General features: G+C 54.2%; 1 protein-coding gene across 2 annotated transcripts in view; it reads left to right on the top strand.

The window, feature by feature from the left end:
* BICRA (BRD4 interacting chromatin remodeling complex associated protein) overlaps nucleotides 1-18,232 on the top strand; it is an 81,172-nt gene that overhangs the window by 56,662 nt on the left and 6,278 nt on the right. For both annotated transcript variants that reach the window (XM_069457389.1, XM_069457390.1), the window contains 4 exons: nucleotides 2,872-2,937; nucleotides 4,892-6,853; nucleotides 7,320-7,496; nucleotides 17,478-18,113. In XM_069457389.1, coding sequence (XP_069313490.1) covers nucleotides 2,872-2,937; nucleotides 4,892-6,853; nucleotides 7,320-7,496; nucleotides 17,478-18,113 — 2,841 coding nt within the window. The remainder of the gene's footprint in view (nucleotides 1-2,871; nucleotides 2,938-4,891; nucleotides 6,854-7,319; nucleotides 7,497-17,477; nucleotides 18,114-18,232) is intronic.

Genomic DNA, 18,232 nt, shown 5'->3' on the forward strand with positions numbered 1-18,232 from the left:
AAAGAAAGCTGGTGGGGCCACACTGAAGGGGAAACTAGTAGGAGGCTGAGATGGTAGTAGACAAAAGTTACCAGGTTACGCAGGTCCAGAAGGCCCTGACAGAGGAGTGTTGATTTTCATTCTGAATGTGACAGACAGTTCTGATGGGTTCTTAAGCAGGAGAATGCCACATTTGACTTGCTCCCTGGAGAATGGAACGAGGCCGGGAAGAGTAGAAGTCTGTTGGACTTTGAGGAGCTTTTAGGTCATTAAATATGAAATGTCCAATTTAGAATCCAAAGTTCAGTTTATTATATCTCAAACAAGAAGCAGTAGAGTTAATCAAAGTATGCACCTAAGCTATCAACCCAGTTTTGCCATCTTAAGGGTAGCTTGTTTATGCCAGCAGCGAAGAAGCCTGGAGAGTGAGTGATGATGGAATCGCAAAAGGCGCATTCCACAGCTTGTTGAGAATTGAATTCTTTTCTTGCAAGAAGTGGTCCAAAGCCTGGAAGAAGTGGTAGTCAGCTGGTGCAAGGTCTGGTGAATATGGTGGATGACAAAGAGTTTCCAAGTTCAACCTTTGTAGTTTAAGTAGCATTGTTTGTGCAACATGTGGTCTTGCAAGAGGATTGGCCTGTCTCTATCGACCAGTCTCAGCTGCTTAATTGCAAGCATCCTCATCATTTTGTCCAATTGGTTGCAGTAGACAGCCGCTGTAATCAGTTGACCAGGTGTCATGAAGCTGTAGTGGATAATACCAGCGCTGGACCACCAGACACCATTAGCTTTTTTTGATGAATATTTGGTTTTGGGCTGTGTTTCGGCACTTCATCTTTATTCAGCCATTGTGCTGAACACTTGCAATTGTCAAAAAGAATCCATTTTTCATCACATGTGACAATACAGCATTGAAATGGTTCACCTTTATGTCCTGGCAGCAAAGAAAGGCCAGCTTCGAGAAGACTTCTCTTCTGATGCTCATTTAATTCCTGTGGGTACCCATCCATCTACCTTCTTTTCCTTGCCCATTTGTTTCAAATGGTCCAATATTGTTGGAATAGTCACGTCAGACCTTGCTGCTAATTCACGTGTAGGTTGAGATGGATTCACTTCCACTACAGCTTTCAGCTCATCATTTTCCACCCACATGGCTTCTTTTCAAGATAGAAATCACCAGAAGGGAACTTCGCCAACCATCGACGTACTGTGCGTTCATTAGCCACATCCTTCCCAAACACTTTATTGATATTTCAAACTGTCTGTGACCACTGGTTCCAGGATAGAACTCATATTCGAAAATAACACAGAATTTTGATTTATCCATGGTTACACAAAAATTGCTCTAAAAAAAAATTTGAAAGATAATCACAAGCCAAAACGTGCATTTGAAAGAATGAGGATGTACCCTGACTAATCATAAAAAAAAAAAAAAAAAAACAACCCAAGAGTCAAAGTGAAATTTCAGAGATATCAACTGTCAAACTTAGTGCTTAAGGCAATGGGACATTTCATACTTAATAACCTAACATATTAGCTATCTGTGGCTGTGCAACAGATTATCCCAACATGTAGCGACTTGTACATTTGTCAGAGCTCTTGCAGTGTCTGAAGGTCAGGAATCTGGGAGCAGCTTGGCCGGGTGGTTCTGGCTCGGGGACTCTGAGGTTGCAGTGAAGGTGTGGACTGGGGCTGTGGTCATCTGCAGGCTTTGCCTGGAGCTGACAGATGTGCTTTCACGGTGACTCGTTCCCGTGGCTGTTGGCAGGAAGGCTCAGTCCCTCGCCATGTGGCCTCTCCTTAGTGCTGCTCGAGTGCCTTCATGACACGGCAGCTGTTCTTCCCCAGAGCGGGTGATCTAAGAGAGCAAGGAGGAAGCCACAGTGTCTTTAATGACCTACTCCCTGAGGTCACACACCCTTACTTCTGTTACACTGTTACTAGAGGGAGCCACTAAGTCTGGCCACGCTCAGAGGGAGGGGATTGAACCCCACTAGGAGAAGTATCATAATTTGTAGAGCAGAGGTGGGTGGGTGCAGTAGGATGACGGTGGCCTGGGCCGCCACCGTGCAGGCGGTGGGTGATGGGCGAGGCTGGGTTTGGGATCTATTTGGGAGGTAGAATCAACTAGACCTGCTGGTGGATTAGATGTTGAGGGAGAGAGAGTTTGCAGAATGACTCCTGAATTTTGACTTGAGCAACTGTGTGGATTGCGGTGCCATTTTCTGAGGCTGGGATTTGGGGGCAGATTCCAGAAGTCCAGCGAGTGGGCAATAATATTGGCGATACAAGTTGGGGTTCTGGAGAGATGTCCAGCCGGAGAGGAAGTTAGGGAGGCCTCAGCCATGGACAGACGTTCACTGGTGCTGACGTGGCTGCCAGGGCCTGTTCTGGGCACTAAAGATGCCCCTGGGAGTCAGAGCAGGTCCCTGCCCTCCCAGAGATGGGCACAGTGCGGCACGTCAGATGCCCGGATGTGAGGCGTGCCAAGCACTGGGCTGCGTAGAGAGGAGCGCTCAGTAAGGGGCGGGCAGTCACTGGAAGGAGGTGGCACGTGCGGCAGCTGCTGAAGGATGTGATGCAAAGGGACTGAGGGGCCAAGGCAGGGGACAAAGCCTAGGCAAGGGCACAGAGGCAGGAATCTCGAGTTCAAGGCAGGCATGGCAGAAGAGCTTCAGAGACCAGGCTAGGGGACATGGCGCTGGGGACACCTTGGGTTTTGAGCATGCAAACCCACTTGTTTGGGGCCTCTTTTCTGGGGGCAGGGTTTGCCAAACCCCCAGCCCCCTCCGTCCTACCCCTTGTCCTGAGTAACCCTCAACTGGTTTCTGCTCCAGAGCACAGGCCTGCCCTGCTGACTTTGACCTTGGGTGTGGGTGGGTCTTGTTGCAGCTCGACAGTGACGACCTCCTGGATAATCCCGGGGAGGCCCAAAGTGCCTTCTATGAAGGTCCTGGGGTAAGTGGTCGCGGCTCCCGGTCGTCGCCAGGCAGCCAGTGGGAGGGGGCCCTGGAGGCCAGAGGGGAGGCTTGGGCTCATCCTCCTGAGGGGCTTTGGTGGGAGGAGGACTGGGGACAGTCGCTGGGAGCTCATGGGTTGGAGGTGGGACCGTGGCTGCCAGAACCCTGGCTGCGCAGAAGGGAGCAGAGGTGGGAGACCCTGGGTGGGAGGGAGAGGCTGACATGGGTGACCAAGCCCTGCAGGCCCCTTGGAGAAGGAGGCGAGGGTCCCCAAGGCCTTGGGGCCTTGAAGGCCAGCTGGTACAGAGGAGTTCTGGGGAGCTGAGGCAGATGCCGGGTGTGGGGTCCTCTGGGGGACACTCCCCTGAGGGCTTGGGGGAGGCCTGGGGTCCTGCCCAGACTCAGCCCCGGGGATATGTGAGCCCAGGAGAGGGGCCTCCTCACCCACAGACCACCGTTGCCACCTGGACAGTGAAGCAAAGCCCAGAGTCGGGGAGGCAGAGGGCATTTATTAGGTGCCTACTGTATTCCTGGCTGTGCTGGGCCCCCCAACTAAATGCAGGCACGCGGCTCCCCCTTCCTCCTTTCCTCTCCCCCTCCTCTTCCCCGCCCTTCCCTCTTCATCATAATGATTGATCGTCATATGCCAGGCCCTTTATGGTAATTTTCATTTAGTTCTCACAACACCATAATATTATATTCCAAACAGTTTATCTTTCATAACATAAATGATTAAATCCAGAAACACAATTATATGTCACGTTAATGTTCTTACATTTATAGACCCAATAGCAATAACAATCCTATGTCGTTGCGATTTTGTGATCCTTATTCTCATCATTACCATCATTTTTTCATGCCCGTAAGGTCCCTGGTTGGGCTCTAAGCCCTCCCCGTGCGTGAGGTCAGGGAATTTCCCAGCCGTCCTGGGGGGCAGGTTGGTTACGGCCACTTAGTTGTTAAGAAATCAGAGGGGCACGGTGACCTGGGCCTCAGTCTGTTGGAGGCTGAGCCGGAGCCCCGTCCCGCCAGCCACCCTCCTCCGCTCACCAGCCGGGTGCCCCGGGCAGCGCCCGCCTGGCTGGGCTGCTGTTAACAACGACGTGCACAATAATGATGGTAGATGATGTTCCCACGCGGCTGCCAGGTCCCGCCGTGCGCCCTCCACGCGGATTAAGTCAGACTCTTTCAAACTACAGGTTTCTGTGTGTTACCTGGTCAGATATCCGTGGAGATTCTGTGCCATAAGCTCAAGTATTGCTTGTGGCGTGTTCTGCGCATGTGTGTGTTACTATTTGTCCACCTGTGTCCCGGTCCACGGCAGCATGCAAAGCGCCTAAAAAGCAGAGAACTTGCAGCACATGAACCCACAAGTGGTAGCTGCCGCCGCCAGCAGGATCTTTAGCCTGACAGTACTGAGATTCTTTGTCGGAAACCTGTGGGTTTCAGACTTCAGAATTTTTCAGATCCTGGAAAGATGATCTGGTATTCGTGCCCCATGTAACATCACACGCTCACCTTTCTGTGGCCAAATTTATAAAGAGTCGCGTTACATGAATAAATGTGTTCCACTGAAAGTGCCACATCAGTTCTGGTTAGGTTTTACTGCCAAAAGAATTAGGAAAACATTCTTGGTTTTTTGGAGCTTTTTGGGTTTTGGAATTACAGATAAGTGTTGTGGGCCTGGAAGACTATTTAAAAAAATTGTTTTTATTACATTCTGCTGATAAGTACCAATGGGGAAACTGAGGTCAGATTAAGCAAGCCCCAGGTTGGCACAGCCAAGCCCTGGCAGAGCTGAGATTTGATCGTGGGTCCAGCCACTTGCAAGTGGAATGTTCTTTCTTGAACGTGGCTGCCCTGACCCCCGAGTGTTCTTTGCTCCAGCTGTGGCCACAGCCCAGCGCCTTGCTAACGTTAGCTCTTTCCTTCCCACCTTACCTGGCCTCCAGCTCCATGTGCAAGAAGCTTCTGGCAACCACCTGAACCCGGAGCCCAGCCAGCCGGCCCCCAGTGTGGACCTAGACTTTCTGGAAGATGACATCCTGGGCTCTCCTGCAACAGGGGGCGGTGGCGGGGGCAGCGGGGGCGCCGACCAGCCCTGTGACATCCTCCAGCAGAGCCTCCAAGAGGCCAACATCACCGAGCAGACGCTCGAGGCTGAGGCGGAGCTGGACCTGGGCCCCTTCCAGCTGCCCACGCTGCAGCCCGCAGATGGCGGAGCAGGCCCAACGGCCGCTGGAGGGGCGGCCGCCGTGGCCGCGGGGCCCCAGGCTCTCTTCCCCGGCAGTACCGACCTGCTGGGGCTGCAGGCCCCACCCACTGTGCTGACCCACCAGGCCCTGGTGCCGCCCCAGGATGTGGTCAACAAGGCCCTGAGCGTCCAGCCCTTCTTGCAGCCCGTGGGCCTGGGCAACGTGACCCTGCAGCCCATCCCGGGCCTCCAAGGCCTGCCCAATGGCAGCCCGGGGGGCGCCACTGCGGCCACACTTGGCCTGGCCCCAATCCAGGTGGTGGGCCAACCTGTCATGGCACTCAACACGCCCACCTCCCAGCTCCTGGCCAAGCAGGTGCCTGTCAGCGGCTACTTAGCCTCGGCAGCCGGCCCCTCGGAGCCGGTGACCCTGGCATCGGCCGGTGTCTCCCCGCAGGGGGCTGGCCTGGTCATCCAGAAGAACCTCTCGGCTGCCGTGGCCACCACGCTCAACGGGAACTCTGTGTTCGGAGGGGCGGGGGCTGCCACGGCAGCGGCCAGTGGAGCGCCCTCAGGACAGCCACTGGCGGTGGCCCCAGGCCTCGGCACATCGCCGCTGGTCCCGGCGCCCAACGTGATCCTGCATCGCACCCCCACGCCCATCCAGCCCAAGCCCACCGGGGTGTTGCCCCCCAAGCTCTACCAGCTGACACCCAAGCCATTCGCGCCCACGGGCGCCACGCTCACCATCCAGGGCGAGCCAGCGGGCCTCCCGCAGCAGCCCAAGGCCCCCCAGAACCTGACTTTCATGGCGGGCAAGGCGGGCCAGAACGTGGTGCTGTCGGGCTTCCCTGCACCCACTCTGCAGGCGAACGTCTTCAAGCAGCCGCCGGCCACCACGACGGGGGCGGCTCCGCCTCAGCCCCCCGGGGCCCTGAGCAAGCCCATGAGTGTGCATCTTCTGAACCAAGGCAGCAGCATCGTCATCCCCGCCCAGCACATGCTGCCGGGCCAGAACCAGTTCCTGCTGCCCGGCACGCCCGCGGTCCAGCTCCCGCAGCCGCTCTCGGCCCTGCCGGCCAACGTGGGCGGGCAGATCCTGGCGGCTGCAGCCCCCCACGCTGGTGGACAGCTCATCGCGAACCCCATCCTCACCAACCAGAACCTGGCGGGCCCGCTGAGCCTGGGCCCTGTGCTGGCCCCCCACTCCGGGGCCCACAGCGCGGCCCACATCCTCTCGGCCGCCCCCATCCAGGTGGGCCAGTCGGCGCTCTTCCAGATGCCCGTGTCGCTGGCCGCAGGCAGTCTGCCCACACAGAGCCAGCCAGCCCCCGCCGGCCCCACTGCCACTACCGTCCTCCAAGGGGTCACTCTGCCCCCCAGCGCCGTGGCCATGCTCAACACCCCGGATGGGCTGGTGCAGTCGGCCACCCCTGCCACCGCCACTGCTGGGGAGGCCACGCCCGTCCTCACGGTGCAGCCCTCCCCGCAGGCGCCCCCAGCGGTCAGCACGCCACTGCCCCTGGGCCTCCAGCAGCCACAGGCGCAGCAGCCCACACAGGCCCCCACCCCACAGGCCGCCGCCACACCCCAGGCCACCACCCCCCAGCCCAGCCCGGGCCTGGCATCCAGCCCGGAGAAGATCGTCCTGGGGCAGCCGCCCTCTGCCGCAGCCACCGCCATCCTCACTCAGGACTCCCTGCAGATGTTCCTGCCCCAGGTAACCAGGGCCGGCCGCCAGGGAAGCAGGTGCCGAGGAGAGGAGGTTGGGAGGGGGGCCGGGAGCTGACATCAGGTGCTGCTGAGGCAGCAGTGGGCAGGGTCCTGTGGGTTGGGGAGAGCATCTAAGTGATGGCACAGGTGGCCCAGGGGCTGAAGGGCCCGGCAAAGCCAGCAGGGGGACAGATTGGCAGGGTGACTGACAGCAAGGAGAAGGGACCAGCTGACAGGCAAGGGGAGGGATCTTAGAGAGGGACAGGAGGGTGGGGCAAGAGAGGGAAAGCGAGGGAGCTGGCAGAGGGCCACGGAGCTCAGGGTGTGATGCAGCTCAGGGTGTGATGCGCTGCCAGGTTGCGCCCAGCCCCCGGCGCACCTTCCACTGGCGACAGTGGGGGAGGGGGTCTCGGGTGGGGAGGCTGAGGGCCTGTGGGGTGGCCTTCTGACCGTGTGCGGGCTGCCTGTTGCAGGAGAGGAGCCAGCAGCCCCTCTCTGCAGAGGGCCCCCACCTCTCCGTGCCCGCCTCGGTCATAGTCAGCGCCCCGCCTCCCGCCCAAGACCCAGCCCCGGCCACCCCCGTCGCCAAAGGAGCTGGCCCGGGCCCTCAGGCCCCCGACAGCCAGGCTTCCCCGGCTCCAGCCCCCCAGGTAGATGAACCTGTCCTCAGCTCAGCCGCTGTCCTCAGCTCAGACCCAGCCGCGCCCTCCCGCCCGCTCTCCTCCTCCTCCTCGCTCTCTGCCCTGCCTGCACCCGTGTCTTGCTGACTTGGAACATGGCGTTCTCCCTTGGCCCCCCCTAGATGTTCCCTGAGTGTCACTTGAGACCAGGGCCAGCCCTGGGGGAGCCCACACTCTAGGCAGGGATACAGGACACAGCAGGAAATTGATTGTTTCCTAAAATTATAATTTTCACATCTGAGTAAGTAATACATTCAGATGGTTCACATTTCAAAAGATACAAAAAAGTATGTAGTGAAAAGCCCACTTCTCCTGAACCTTGGCCTCCCGAGACCCCCAGAGTGGTTTCTGCCATTCCCTTTCTGTGTGCAGGCAAACAAAATCACATACGGGCTATTTTCCTTCCATTTCTACAAAAATGGTAGCATTCTCTGCCTGCAGTTTTGCATCCTGCTTTTGTCAAAAAATTGATCTTGGCGACCGTTCTTCATTCTTTTCCACGACTGCATGTTATTCTGCTGACGGGTGTACTGTTATTTGGCCGGTCCCTGTCGCTGGGCTTTTAGGGCACTTCCAGTCTTTAGCTATTGTAAACAAAGCTGCAAGGAATGACTTTTTACGTATGGCATTTTTTAGGATAAGTTCTTTTTTTTTTTTTTTTCTGAGACAGAGTCTTACATGTTGCCCTGAATAGAGTGCCGTGGCATCAGCCTAGCTCACAGCAACCTCAACTCCTGGGCTCAAGCAATCCTCCTGCCTCAGCCTCCCCAGTGGCTGGGCGAGTGCCAGCATGCCCGGCTAATTTTTTGTTTTTCTATTTTTTAGTAGAGATGGGGTCTTGCTCTTGCTGAGGCTGGTCTCGAACTCCTGAGCTCAAGTGATCCTCCTGCCTCAGCCTCCCAGTGTACTAGGATTACAGGCATGAGCCACCATGCCCAGCCAGGCATGTGCATTTGTATTTTTGACAGGTATTTCCAAATTGCTCTCTGTGGAGTATGAACCTTTATTAGCAATATATGATTTGTGCCTGTTTTTCCATACCCTTGCTAGTGTTTGAACTTGGCCAATCTGGATAGGTGAAAAATAGTGTCTTGTTTTGTTTTAATTTGCATTTTTTTTTATTGTGAATGAGGTTGGACAGGTTTTTATAGACTAAGAGCCATTTGTACTTTCTTTTCTGTTAGATTGTCTGTTCATACCTTTTGTCATTTTAAAATTTGGGTTCCTGGTCATTTTCTTGTTGATTTGTAGAAACTCTTTGCATATTAGGAGAACCAGCCTTTTGTCTCATATAAATCATAAGCACATGGGAAGTTAGGGAGGGCTACCCTTTTACTCTGGAGCAGTGGATGTTGTGCAGTACTGTTCAAAAAGGACCCATGGATAGGTCGAAAGAGGAGAGAGAGTAACATCCACAAGGGCCAGGATGGGCTTTGGCCTTGAACAGCCGTGATTTCACTTTCAGGCTCTGCCACTTACCACATAACCTTGAGCAACCAGTTTCTTCATTCCATCAACAAACAGATGTTCTGCGGGTGTGGGGTACGGCTTAGGTGGAGGAACGAGTGAATATATGCTTAGCCACGAAGTAAGCACTGGAGAAATGTTTGCTATTATTACTATTTTTAGCTATTGTTGTTATGGGGTAAAGTATGGGGCCAGTCCAGAATTGTCATCCAGAGGGACATGGGGGGGGAAAGACAGGCAGGAATAAGGGGACTTGAGGGACAGGAACCCGCCCCCCCCTCCCCCGGCCTCTGAGAGACTGTTTCTGGGATGAGCCAGACTCAGGCCTGGGTGCCCCCAGCCAGTGACTTCCTCTCTCCGAGCCTCCTGTCCTCAGCTGTCATGCGGGGATGGTTCCAGCCTCTCCCCCAAGTGCTGTGATTAGAGCTGGGCGCAAGTACATTTGTGTTCCTGCCATTTCGATGTTGTACATTGAATAGATATGGCTGAGCACCTACTATGTGCCAGGTCTTGCTCTCCCCACTATAGTGTGAGCTCCATGGGGACAGGGAGTCGTCTGTTCTGTCCCTGCTGTATCCCCAGTGGCCAGAGAGTGCCCAGCACCTGGTGGGCACCCAGTGGACATTTATTGAATAAATGAATCGAGGAGTGAACTCAGCCATCACACAGGCGCCCACCGTGTGCTGGCTCTGTGTTGAGTACACGGCAGTGAAGTCACGGGGAGGAGACATGATTCACCTGCAGGCCAACAGTGCGACAGATGGAAGCATTGACCGTGGCAGGAAGTACAGCAGAGGGTGCCGACTTTGAGGGGGTGTGGGCAGAAAGGCCTCCGTGAGGTGGGAGCATTTAAGCTGAGGCCTGAAGGAGAGGAGAGAACAGCCTTGGAGAAAGCAGGGCAGGGCAGGAACCTTCCGAGGGCAGGCTGAGGGCACACACAGCATGTGCAAAGGCCCTGAGGAAGGGATGAGCTTGGGATGTTCAAGGACGGAAAGGAGGCTGGAGAGGAGAGGAAAGAGACAGGGCTGGAGACATCAGCAGTACCCTGGGGGCCCTGTGAGGAGTTCACACCTGGAAACCAGCAGACAGTTTCCAGCCAGAACGTGGCATGGTCTGATGACATGATTTTCAGTGCTCCCTCTGGTTGTCATTGGAAAATGGTTTGGTGGGGGGGCAAGAGTAGAAGTCTGTGAGGTGGCTGCTGTAGACCTCTAGGGACAAGATAAGGAGTGGCTCAAAGACCAGGGTGGTAGCAGTGACGACAGAAGTCAAAGGCTGCAGGGGACAGTTTGGCACTTGCTTACGGACCGGAGGCATGAGAGAGGGGGTTATGGTAATAACCTGATGAATGGTGACGTTTCTGTTATTTCTAAGTGCTATTCTAAGCACTTAACAAGCCTTCTCTCATTTAAACCTCCAAGCGCCTCCATCAGGGACGCAGTAGTGTCAGCCTCACTCTGCAGCTGAGGACACGGGCTCAGAGAATGCTTGTCTGATCAGCTTGCCCAGGGCCCCCCAGCTGCCGAGCGGTAGGGCCTGGATTCAAACCCTGGGAGTTTGCTGCTGGAGATAGCCGAGGTCTTGAGAACGCCAGCCCTGCGTACTCCAGCTCTCCGAGGCGTGGTTTCCTTACCTGTAAAATGAGAGTAAGGCCACTGACCTCACTCGGTGGCCCTGCACAGAGCCATTGCCCAGTGAGCAGACACTTACCATCGGCAGTGACAGGAACGGGTGACCTTCAAGAAGGAAGGTCACTGTGCCGGGCAGGTGTGCACGCGATTCGTAGTCACACGCGGGCCAGCGCAGGCGAGGCTCAGGGCGGGCCTTCCCTCTGCAGCGGCTGTACCCCCAGCAGTGCCTGGCGTGACCGAAGGCGTGCACGTCTGTGGGCTGAGCAAGTGGCTGGATGGGTGGATATGTGGCTGGGTGGTCAGCCGTGTGTCCCCTGTGGGCACAGAATCACCCAGGTTGAGAACCACTATTCTGCCCATAGGTAGCAATCCCTTATTGTCTGAACTTGTGGACGCTTTTTTTTTTTTTTTTTTGAGACAGAGTCTCGCTCTGTTGCTTGGGCTAGAGTGAGTGCCGTGGCGTCAGCCTAGCTCACAGCAACCTCAAACTCCTGGGCTCAAGCGATCCTCCTGCCTCAGCCTCCCGAGTAGCTGGGACTACAGGCATGCGCCACCATGCCCGGCTAATTTTTTCTATATATTTTTAGTTGTCCAGCTAATTTCTTTCTATTTTTTTTTTTTTTTTTTTTTTTTGAGACCGAGTCTTGCTTTGTTGCCCGGGCTAGAATGAGTGCCTTGGCGTCAGCCTAGCTCACAGCAACCTCAAACTCCTGGGCTTAAGCGATCCTACTGCCTCAGCCTCCCGAGTAGCTGGGACTACAGGCATGCACCACCATGCCCGGCTAATTTTTTTTTTTCTATATATATTTTTAGCTGTCCATATAATTTCTTTCTATTTTTAGTAGAGATGGGGTCTCGCTCTTGCTCAGGCTGGTCTCGAACTCCTGAGCTCAAAACGATCCGCCCACCTCGGCCTCCCAGAGTGCTGGGATTACAGGCGTGAGCCACCGCGCCCGGCCTCTTTCTATTTTTAGTAGACACGGGGTCTTACTCTTGCTCAGGCTGGTCTGAATTCCTGACCTCGAGCGATCCTCCTGCCTCGGCCTCCCAGAGTGCTAGGATTACAGGCGTGAACCACCGCGCCCGGCCATGAACTGTGCACTCTGAACTCTGAAATCTGGGTGCAGTAGATTTGATAGCCTCTGTGTTTCTTGAAGTAATACCTATCATTCCTATGTGTGATGCACGCTGGCATTTTCTATTCTGTTTCCTCCATTCTCTTGAAATGCTGGTCACAGCCCCATGAAAGGACTTGAGCTAACGGGCACGGTGTGCAGTTTGCAAACCACCGTCTGGGAGGATCGTTGTGTGGGAGTTAGAGACGGGGACACTGGAATCTCGGCTCTGCCACATACAGGCTCTGGGACCTTAGGCGAGTTGCTTACCCTTCTGTGCCTCAGTTTCCTTACCTGTGATAGTAACAGCAGCTACTTTATAGAGTGGGAAGGGTTAAGTCAATTAATATATGTATATTGATATTAAAATAGGTTAGAACACGGTTGGGCGTGTTGAAAGAGCTACAGAGGGAAAGAAGCCAGGCAGACTTTCTTTTTATGTATTTTTTATTGAAATTTTATTTATTAATTTTTCCAAAGTTTTTTGTTTTTTTTTTTTTTGAGACGTCTCACTCTGTCACCTTGGCTAGAGTACAGTGGTGTCATCATAGCTTACTGCAATCTGAAACTCTTGCCTCAGCCTCCCGAGTAGCTGGGACTACAGGTGCCAGCCACAACACCTGGCTAATTTTTCTATTTTTTGTAGAGACAGGGTCTCTCTCTTGCTCTGGCTGGTCTCAAACAGGCCAACTTTCTATAAAGAGCCAATAGTAAACACTTTAGGCTTTGCTGGCCATACGGGCTCTGTCATCATAGCACAAAAGCAGCTATAGACCATAGGTAAATGAATGAGCATGGGAATGTTCCAATAAAACTTTATTTATGGACATTGAAATTTGGATTTCATATAATTTTCGTGAGCCACAAAATGTTATTCTCCTTGCAGTTTTTTTCTTGAACCATTTAAAGATGTACAAACTATTCTTAGCTTGTGGGCTGTAGGTTTGCCTCTTTCTTTTGATGTATTTATTGTGTTTCATAACATGGACACACCATGATGTATTTATTCAGTCCCCATTTCATGAATACTTAAAGTGGCTTCTTTGTCACTGTTAACAAACAACACCCATACAAATATTCTCGCACCAAGCTTTGCACACACGTCAAAGTTTTTGTAGGGTAGCTTTCTAGAAATAGAATTGCCGGATCCAGAGGGTTAACATCTAGAGGGTAAGCACTTTCCAAACATTTTATGCAAAACACTAACCAGTGGCTCCTCAAAATTTGTGCCAATGAAGGGCTTCTTCCCGTGTCTTCACCGACACCAGCTTGCTCTTTCCCAGGCTGGAAAGTGACACACCCCCTGTGCTTTTCTCTAATTGTGCATGAAGTTGGGCAGCTTGCCGTCTGCACATAGGGCAATTGAAATGTCCTGGTAGCTGGGTGCTGTGGCTGTTTGGGAGGCTGAGGCAGGAAGATTACTTGGACCCAGGAGTTTGAGACCAGGCTGGACAACATAGTGAGATCCTATCTCTTAAAAAAAAAATCTCTTGGTAAACAATCCATTCACTCATGTGGTAGTTTTTTTTTTAAAAAAAAAGATTATAAAAATAATTTCATGCTCATTTAGAGAATTTGGAAAATATAGAAAAGAACAAACAAGAAAAATTAATCCCCTGTAATAGCACTGTGTGGAAAGCAATTAGCAATATCTTGGTATGGTGTTTTCTTTTAGCCTTTTTCCCTCCATCCATTTAAAATGTTTTAAATTAGGGATTTTATTCACATGGTTCAATCATCAAAAAGTATTTTTCAAAGTATAGCGGACGGTGTCCCACCCCATCCTACATCCTGGCCCCCTGCCACCTCGTTGCTGCATCTCCTTTCCGGTAGCGACAGGAACTTACTGTGTACACACTTCCGGTTCTGTGTGCATGTACAGCCTGTGCTCATCGGCACATGCCCGGACGATAGGACGTCGTACACTGGCTTTGGCAGCAATTGAGAGGAACCTTCCCTGTGTCTCTGTAACAGTCTCGAAGTGTTCCTCTGTGCAGAGGGACCGTGATGCCTTTAATGCCGTATTGATGCACATCAAGCCGTGTCCATGGCTTTTTGTTTGTTTTGAGGACAAGGAAAGAGAAGTTTATTAATTTGCCAGCAAACAAGGAGGCGGGCAGACTCCCGTCTAAAAGGACCAGCGTCCTCCATGTCCAGGCTTTGGCTTTCCACACACAGCTGCGGGAAGCAACTCATTCACCTGCCGTTTCTCACACGTGCAGGTGTATTTGGTCTCTTCTCAGAAAGCCTGTTTGTTGGATCAAAGCAAGGGTGCGTTTGTAATTTGGATAGCTATGGCTAAATCGCATTTCTCTGGAGTTGCAGCAAATTATACCAGTGTAGACCCTTAAGGGAATGTATGTGAGTGTCTTTACTGGATATGGCTTATTCCTCATGTTATGGGAGGAAATTGGTACCCTAGGGTGCTTTTAATGTGCATTTCTCTTATTACAAGTGAGGTCGAACATCTCTTGAAATACGTAAGCCTTTGGTGGTTCCTTTTCTGTGCACTGTCCGATCCTTCGCCCTCCTTTTCTCACCAGTTGTAATTCTTAGTAATTTCTAAGGGTTCTTTACATATGAGAGAGATGAGCTTTGTCTGTGCTGAGTTGCAGATATATCTCTCTGCGTGTCACTTGGCTTGTGACTTAGTTTATGGAATGTGTGTATGTGTCTGCATTTTTAATGAGAATGAGATAAAAAAAATTATATTTTTATTTTTTGATATTTTTAAACTTTTTATTTTTAAATGATTTCAAACATATAAAAAAGTTTCAAGACCAGTACAAAGAACTCATGGGGGCCGGGCGCGGTGGCTCACGCCTGTAATCCCAGCACTCTGGGAGGCCGAGGTGGGCGGATCGTTTGAGCTCAGGAGTTCGAGACCAGCCTGAGCAAGAGCGAGACCCCATCTCTACTAAAAAAATAGAAAGAAATTATATGGACAGCTAAAAATATATATAGAAAAAATTAGCCGGGCATGGTGGTGCATGCCTGTAGTCCCAGCTACTCGGGAGGCTGAGACAGGAGGATCGCTTGAGCTCAGGAGTTTGAGGTTGCTGTGAGCTAGGCTAACGCCACGGCACTCACTCTAGCCTGGGCAACAGAGTGAGACTCTGTCTCAAAAAAAAAAAAAAAAAAAAAAAGAACTCATGGGAGCGCTTTACTCTTTAACCAGATGTGTTAGTTTTCTGTTGGTAGGTAATAAATTACCCCCAAAACTTAGCAGCTTAAAACGACAAGCATTAGTGTATCTCACGGTTTCCAAGGGTCAGGACTCTGGCCGCGGCTTAGCTGGGCGGCTCAGGGTCTCCCACGCCGTTACAGTCAGGATGTCAGCCAGGGCTGCAGCCATCTGAAGGCTCGATGAGGCTGGAGGACCTGCTCCCACGCACACTTCCGTGGCTTGTGGCAGGAGGCCTTAGTTCCTCCCTCCGCGGCCTCTCCAAAGGGCGGCCCATAGCACACCGCAAAGCGAATGACCCAGGGAAAGAGACTGAGGGTGCTCAGGACGGGAGCCGCAGACTCAATAACCTAATATTGGAAGTGATCATTTCTGCTGAATTCTGTTGGCCACAGAGAACAGCCCTGGAATGATGTGGGAGGGGACAGGACTGAATACGAAGAGGTGGCATTGCTGGGGGCCATCTCGGGGTGTGTGAGGCTGGCCTCACGCCCAGTTTACCCACTGTAAACCTTTTGCTACACATTAGCTTTATCCTCAGCTCTCTCAATATGCACGTGTTTTTTTCTCAATCATTTGAGAGTAAGTTGCAGACATTATGTCTTTTTACCCCTTAATGTTTTGGTATAATATTTCAGCCCTTGAGAACAAAGACATTATCTTTTTTTTTTTTTTTTCTTAGAGACAGAGTCTCACTCCATTGCCCAAGCTGGAGTACAGTGGCCAGGTCATAGCTTAGTGGAACCTTGAACTCCTGGGCTCAAGCGATCCTCCTGCCTCAGCCTCCTGAGTAGCTGGGAGTGCAGGCATGTGCCACCACGCCTGGCTTATTTATTATTATTATTTTTTTTTTTGGTGGAGACAGAGTCTCTCTACTTTGCCCAGGCTGGTCTCAAACGCCTGGCCTCAGGCGATCCTCCCGCCTTGGCCGCCCAAAGCACTGGGCTTACCGGCGTGAGCCACCTCACAGGGCCAACCTGAATATCCTTTATCACACATTCCTGGAGGGGGAATTATTGGGTCAAAGGTTGTAACCCTTTCAAAGTCCCCAGACCAAGCTGCCTTCCCGAGGTGTTGTCCAGGGGACAGTCCCACCAGCTGTGCACAAGAGCCAAGGGCCACCCCTCTGACTTCTCCTTGGAGGTGGTAAACCTTAGGGGATGTCAGGATAGGTGGATGGATGGATGGATTGGGGTTTTTCTTGTTTTTGTTTTGTTTTAATTGCCAGAAGTTATTCAGGGCCAAGCTTGTAAGGGATGCTGGGAGGGTGCCAGGACTTGGAGGCCAAAGCTAGTGATAATTCAGAAATCATGCAAAGAGGCCGAGCTTTGGAGTGTGGCTGTGTTGGGTGCCCTTGTGCACATCACCTGGGTCCTCCTCTGTCAGCTTCGAGAAACAGCTCAGAAGTCACCTGAGCGGTGTTAAGGCGATGCGCACACACTTGGGGCTTCAGTCCCAGCTCTACTTCTCCCTGTCGGGAGAGTCTGGAGTCATTTTGGCTCGTTGGCCTCAGTTTCTCATGTGTGAAATGGGTGCGATGTGATCACTGCTCTTGGGGCTGTGGACAGATCACGTGGGCTGCTGCGTGTGGCCGGCCGTGTGCACCGGATCAGCATGAGCTGTGACTAGGATGCAGATTCTGTGGCAGCAAGCGTCGAGGTGCCAGCCCAGTGTTGGGTACACAGCTGGCGCTCACTGGCTACACAGTGGCTGCCGTGGTTAGGAGTCTTGGGGAGGAGCGTCCAGAGGGTCCAGGCGCCCCATCTGAGTGCCTTTTAGGGAGGTGGCTGTGTGCGTGTTACAGAACTAGCACCCGGGTCGCGTGTGCTTGCAGACGGACTTCACCGGAGCGTGGCCGGCGTGCACGCACACACGCCGTACCAGCCAGGCCCGCAGCCACGGCCACACAGGCACACGGAGGCAGGCACCCTGGACACTTAGAAGGGGGCCCAGGCCTTGTGTGCCGGCACCCAGAGGCCCCCCACGTGGTTGTGAACCCAGGCCTGGCCCTTCCCCCTCGGTCGCTGTCCTCCTTGGCAGCCCCTGTGCCCCTGCACACAGCCGCGGGCACCTGTGCTGGTGTCTTTGCCTTGACTTAGCTGGACGGGCAGGCGGAGCCGGCAGCTGGGACGCTGGCCCGCCCGCCCCTCCTCCCCTGCTGCTGTGTCGCTGCCCCCGGCCTCCTGCCTTCATGCTGGCAGCTGTCGTGGTGCCCCTGCCGCTGCTGCTGCTTCCTCTGCTGCTCCACCCCCACCCTGCAGGGCTCGCCCTCTCTGGGGAACTGGGCGGGGGTGGGGGGACATCTGAGGCCAGAGGAGTGTGGAGGAGACGGGGTGTGGGGACTGGGTTGTGGGGATTAGGTTGGGACTTGGGGAAACGGGGGTGGCAGCGGGTGGGGGGCGGGTGGCTGTGGTGAGGTCCTTCCTCAGGACGGGGCTGGGCTGAGAAGGGTGTTTCTGGAGGGGGTGGCTGGGTCCCCAGTGTCTTGGGGCAGTGGGAGCCAAGGTTGGTTCTGACCCCCTCCCCCTCCCCTCTGCCTCCCTCCCCTGCCCAGATCCCGGCAGCAGCTCCACTGAAGGGCCCAGGCCCCCCCTCGTCCCCATCACTACCTCACCAGGCCCCTCTGGGAGACAGCCCCCACCTGCCCTCCCCACACCCCGCCCGGCCCCCTTCCCGCCCCCCCTCCCGGCCCCACTCTCGCCCGCCCTCCCAGCCCCAGAGCGTGTCCCGCCCACCCTCAGAGCCGGCCCTGCACCCTTGCCCCCCGCCCCAGGCGCCCCCTACTCTGCCTGGCATCTTTGTCATCCAGAACCAGCTGGGCGGGCCCCCACCCACCAGCACCCCGGCCCCCACTGTGCCAGGCCCGCCCCAGCCCCCCCTGCGCCCCCCATCCCAGCCGCCTGAGGGGCCACTGCCCCCAGCCTCCCACCTCCCTCCGGCCTCCACCGCCTCTGCTGTGGCCTCCTCCTCCGAGACGTCCACCAGGTTGCCAGCCCCTACGCCGTCCGACTTCCAGCTCCAGTTCCCACCCGGCCAAGGGCCCCACAAGTCCCCCACCCCACCGCCGACCCTCCACCTGGTCCCCGAGCCCGCAGCGCCCCCCCCACCGCCTCCTCGGACCTTCCAGATGGTGACCACCCCCTTCCCAGCGCTGCCCCAGCCGAAGGCTCTTCTCGAGAGATTTCACCAGGTAACGGAGGCAGGAGCCACCGACTGCCCCCGCCCTCCGCCCGCTCAGCCAGATCGGAGTCCCTCCTGCTTCGTGGCTGTCTGTTCATCCCCAGCCCTGGCACACCTGGCCGCCCCCAC

This window comes from Eulemur rufifrons, chromosome 24 (assembly GCF_041146395.1).
Source record: "Eulemur rufifrons isolate Redbay chromosome 24, OSU_ERuf_1, whole genome shotgun sequence".
Taxonomy (NCBI): domain Eukaryota; kingdom Metazoa; phylum Chordata; class Mammalia; order Primates; family Lemuridae; genus Eulemur; species Eulemur rufifrons.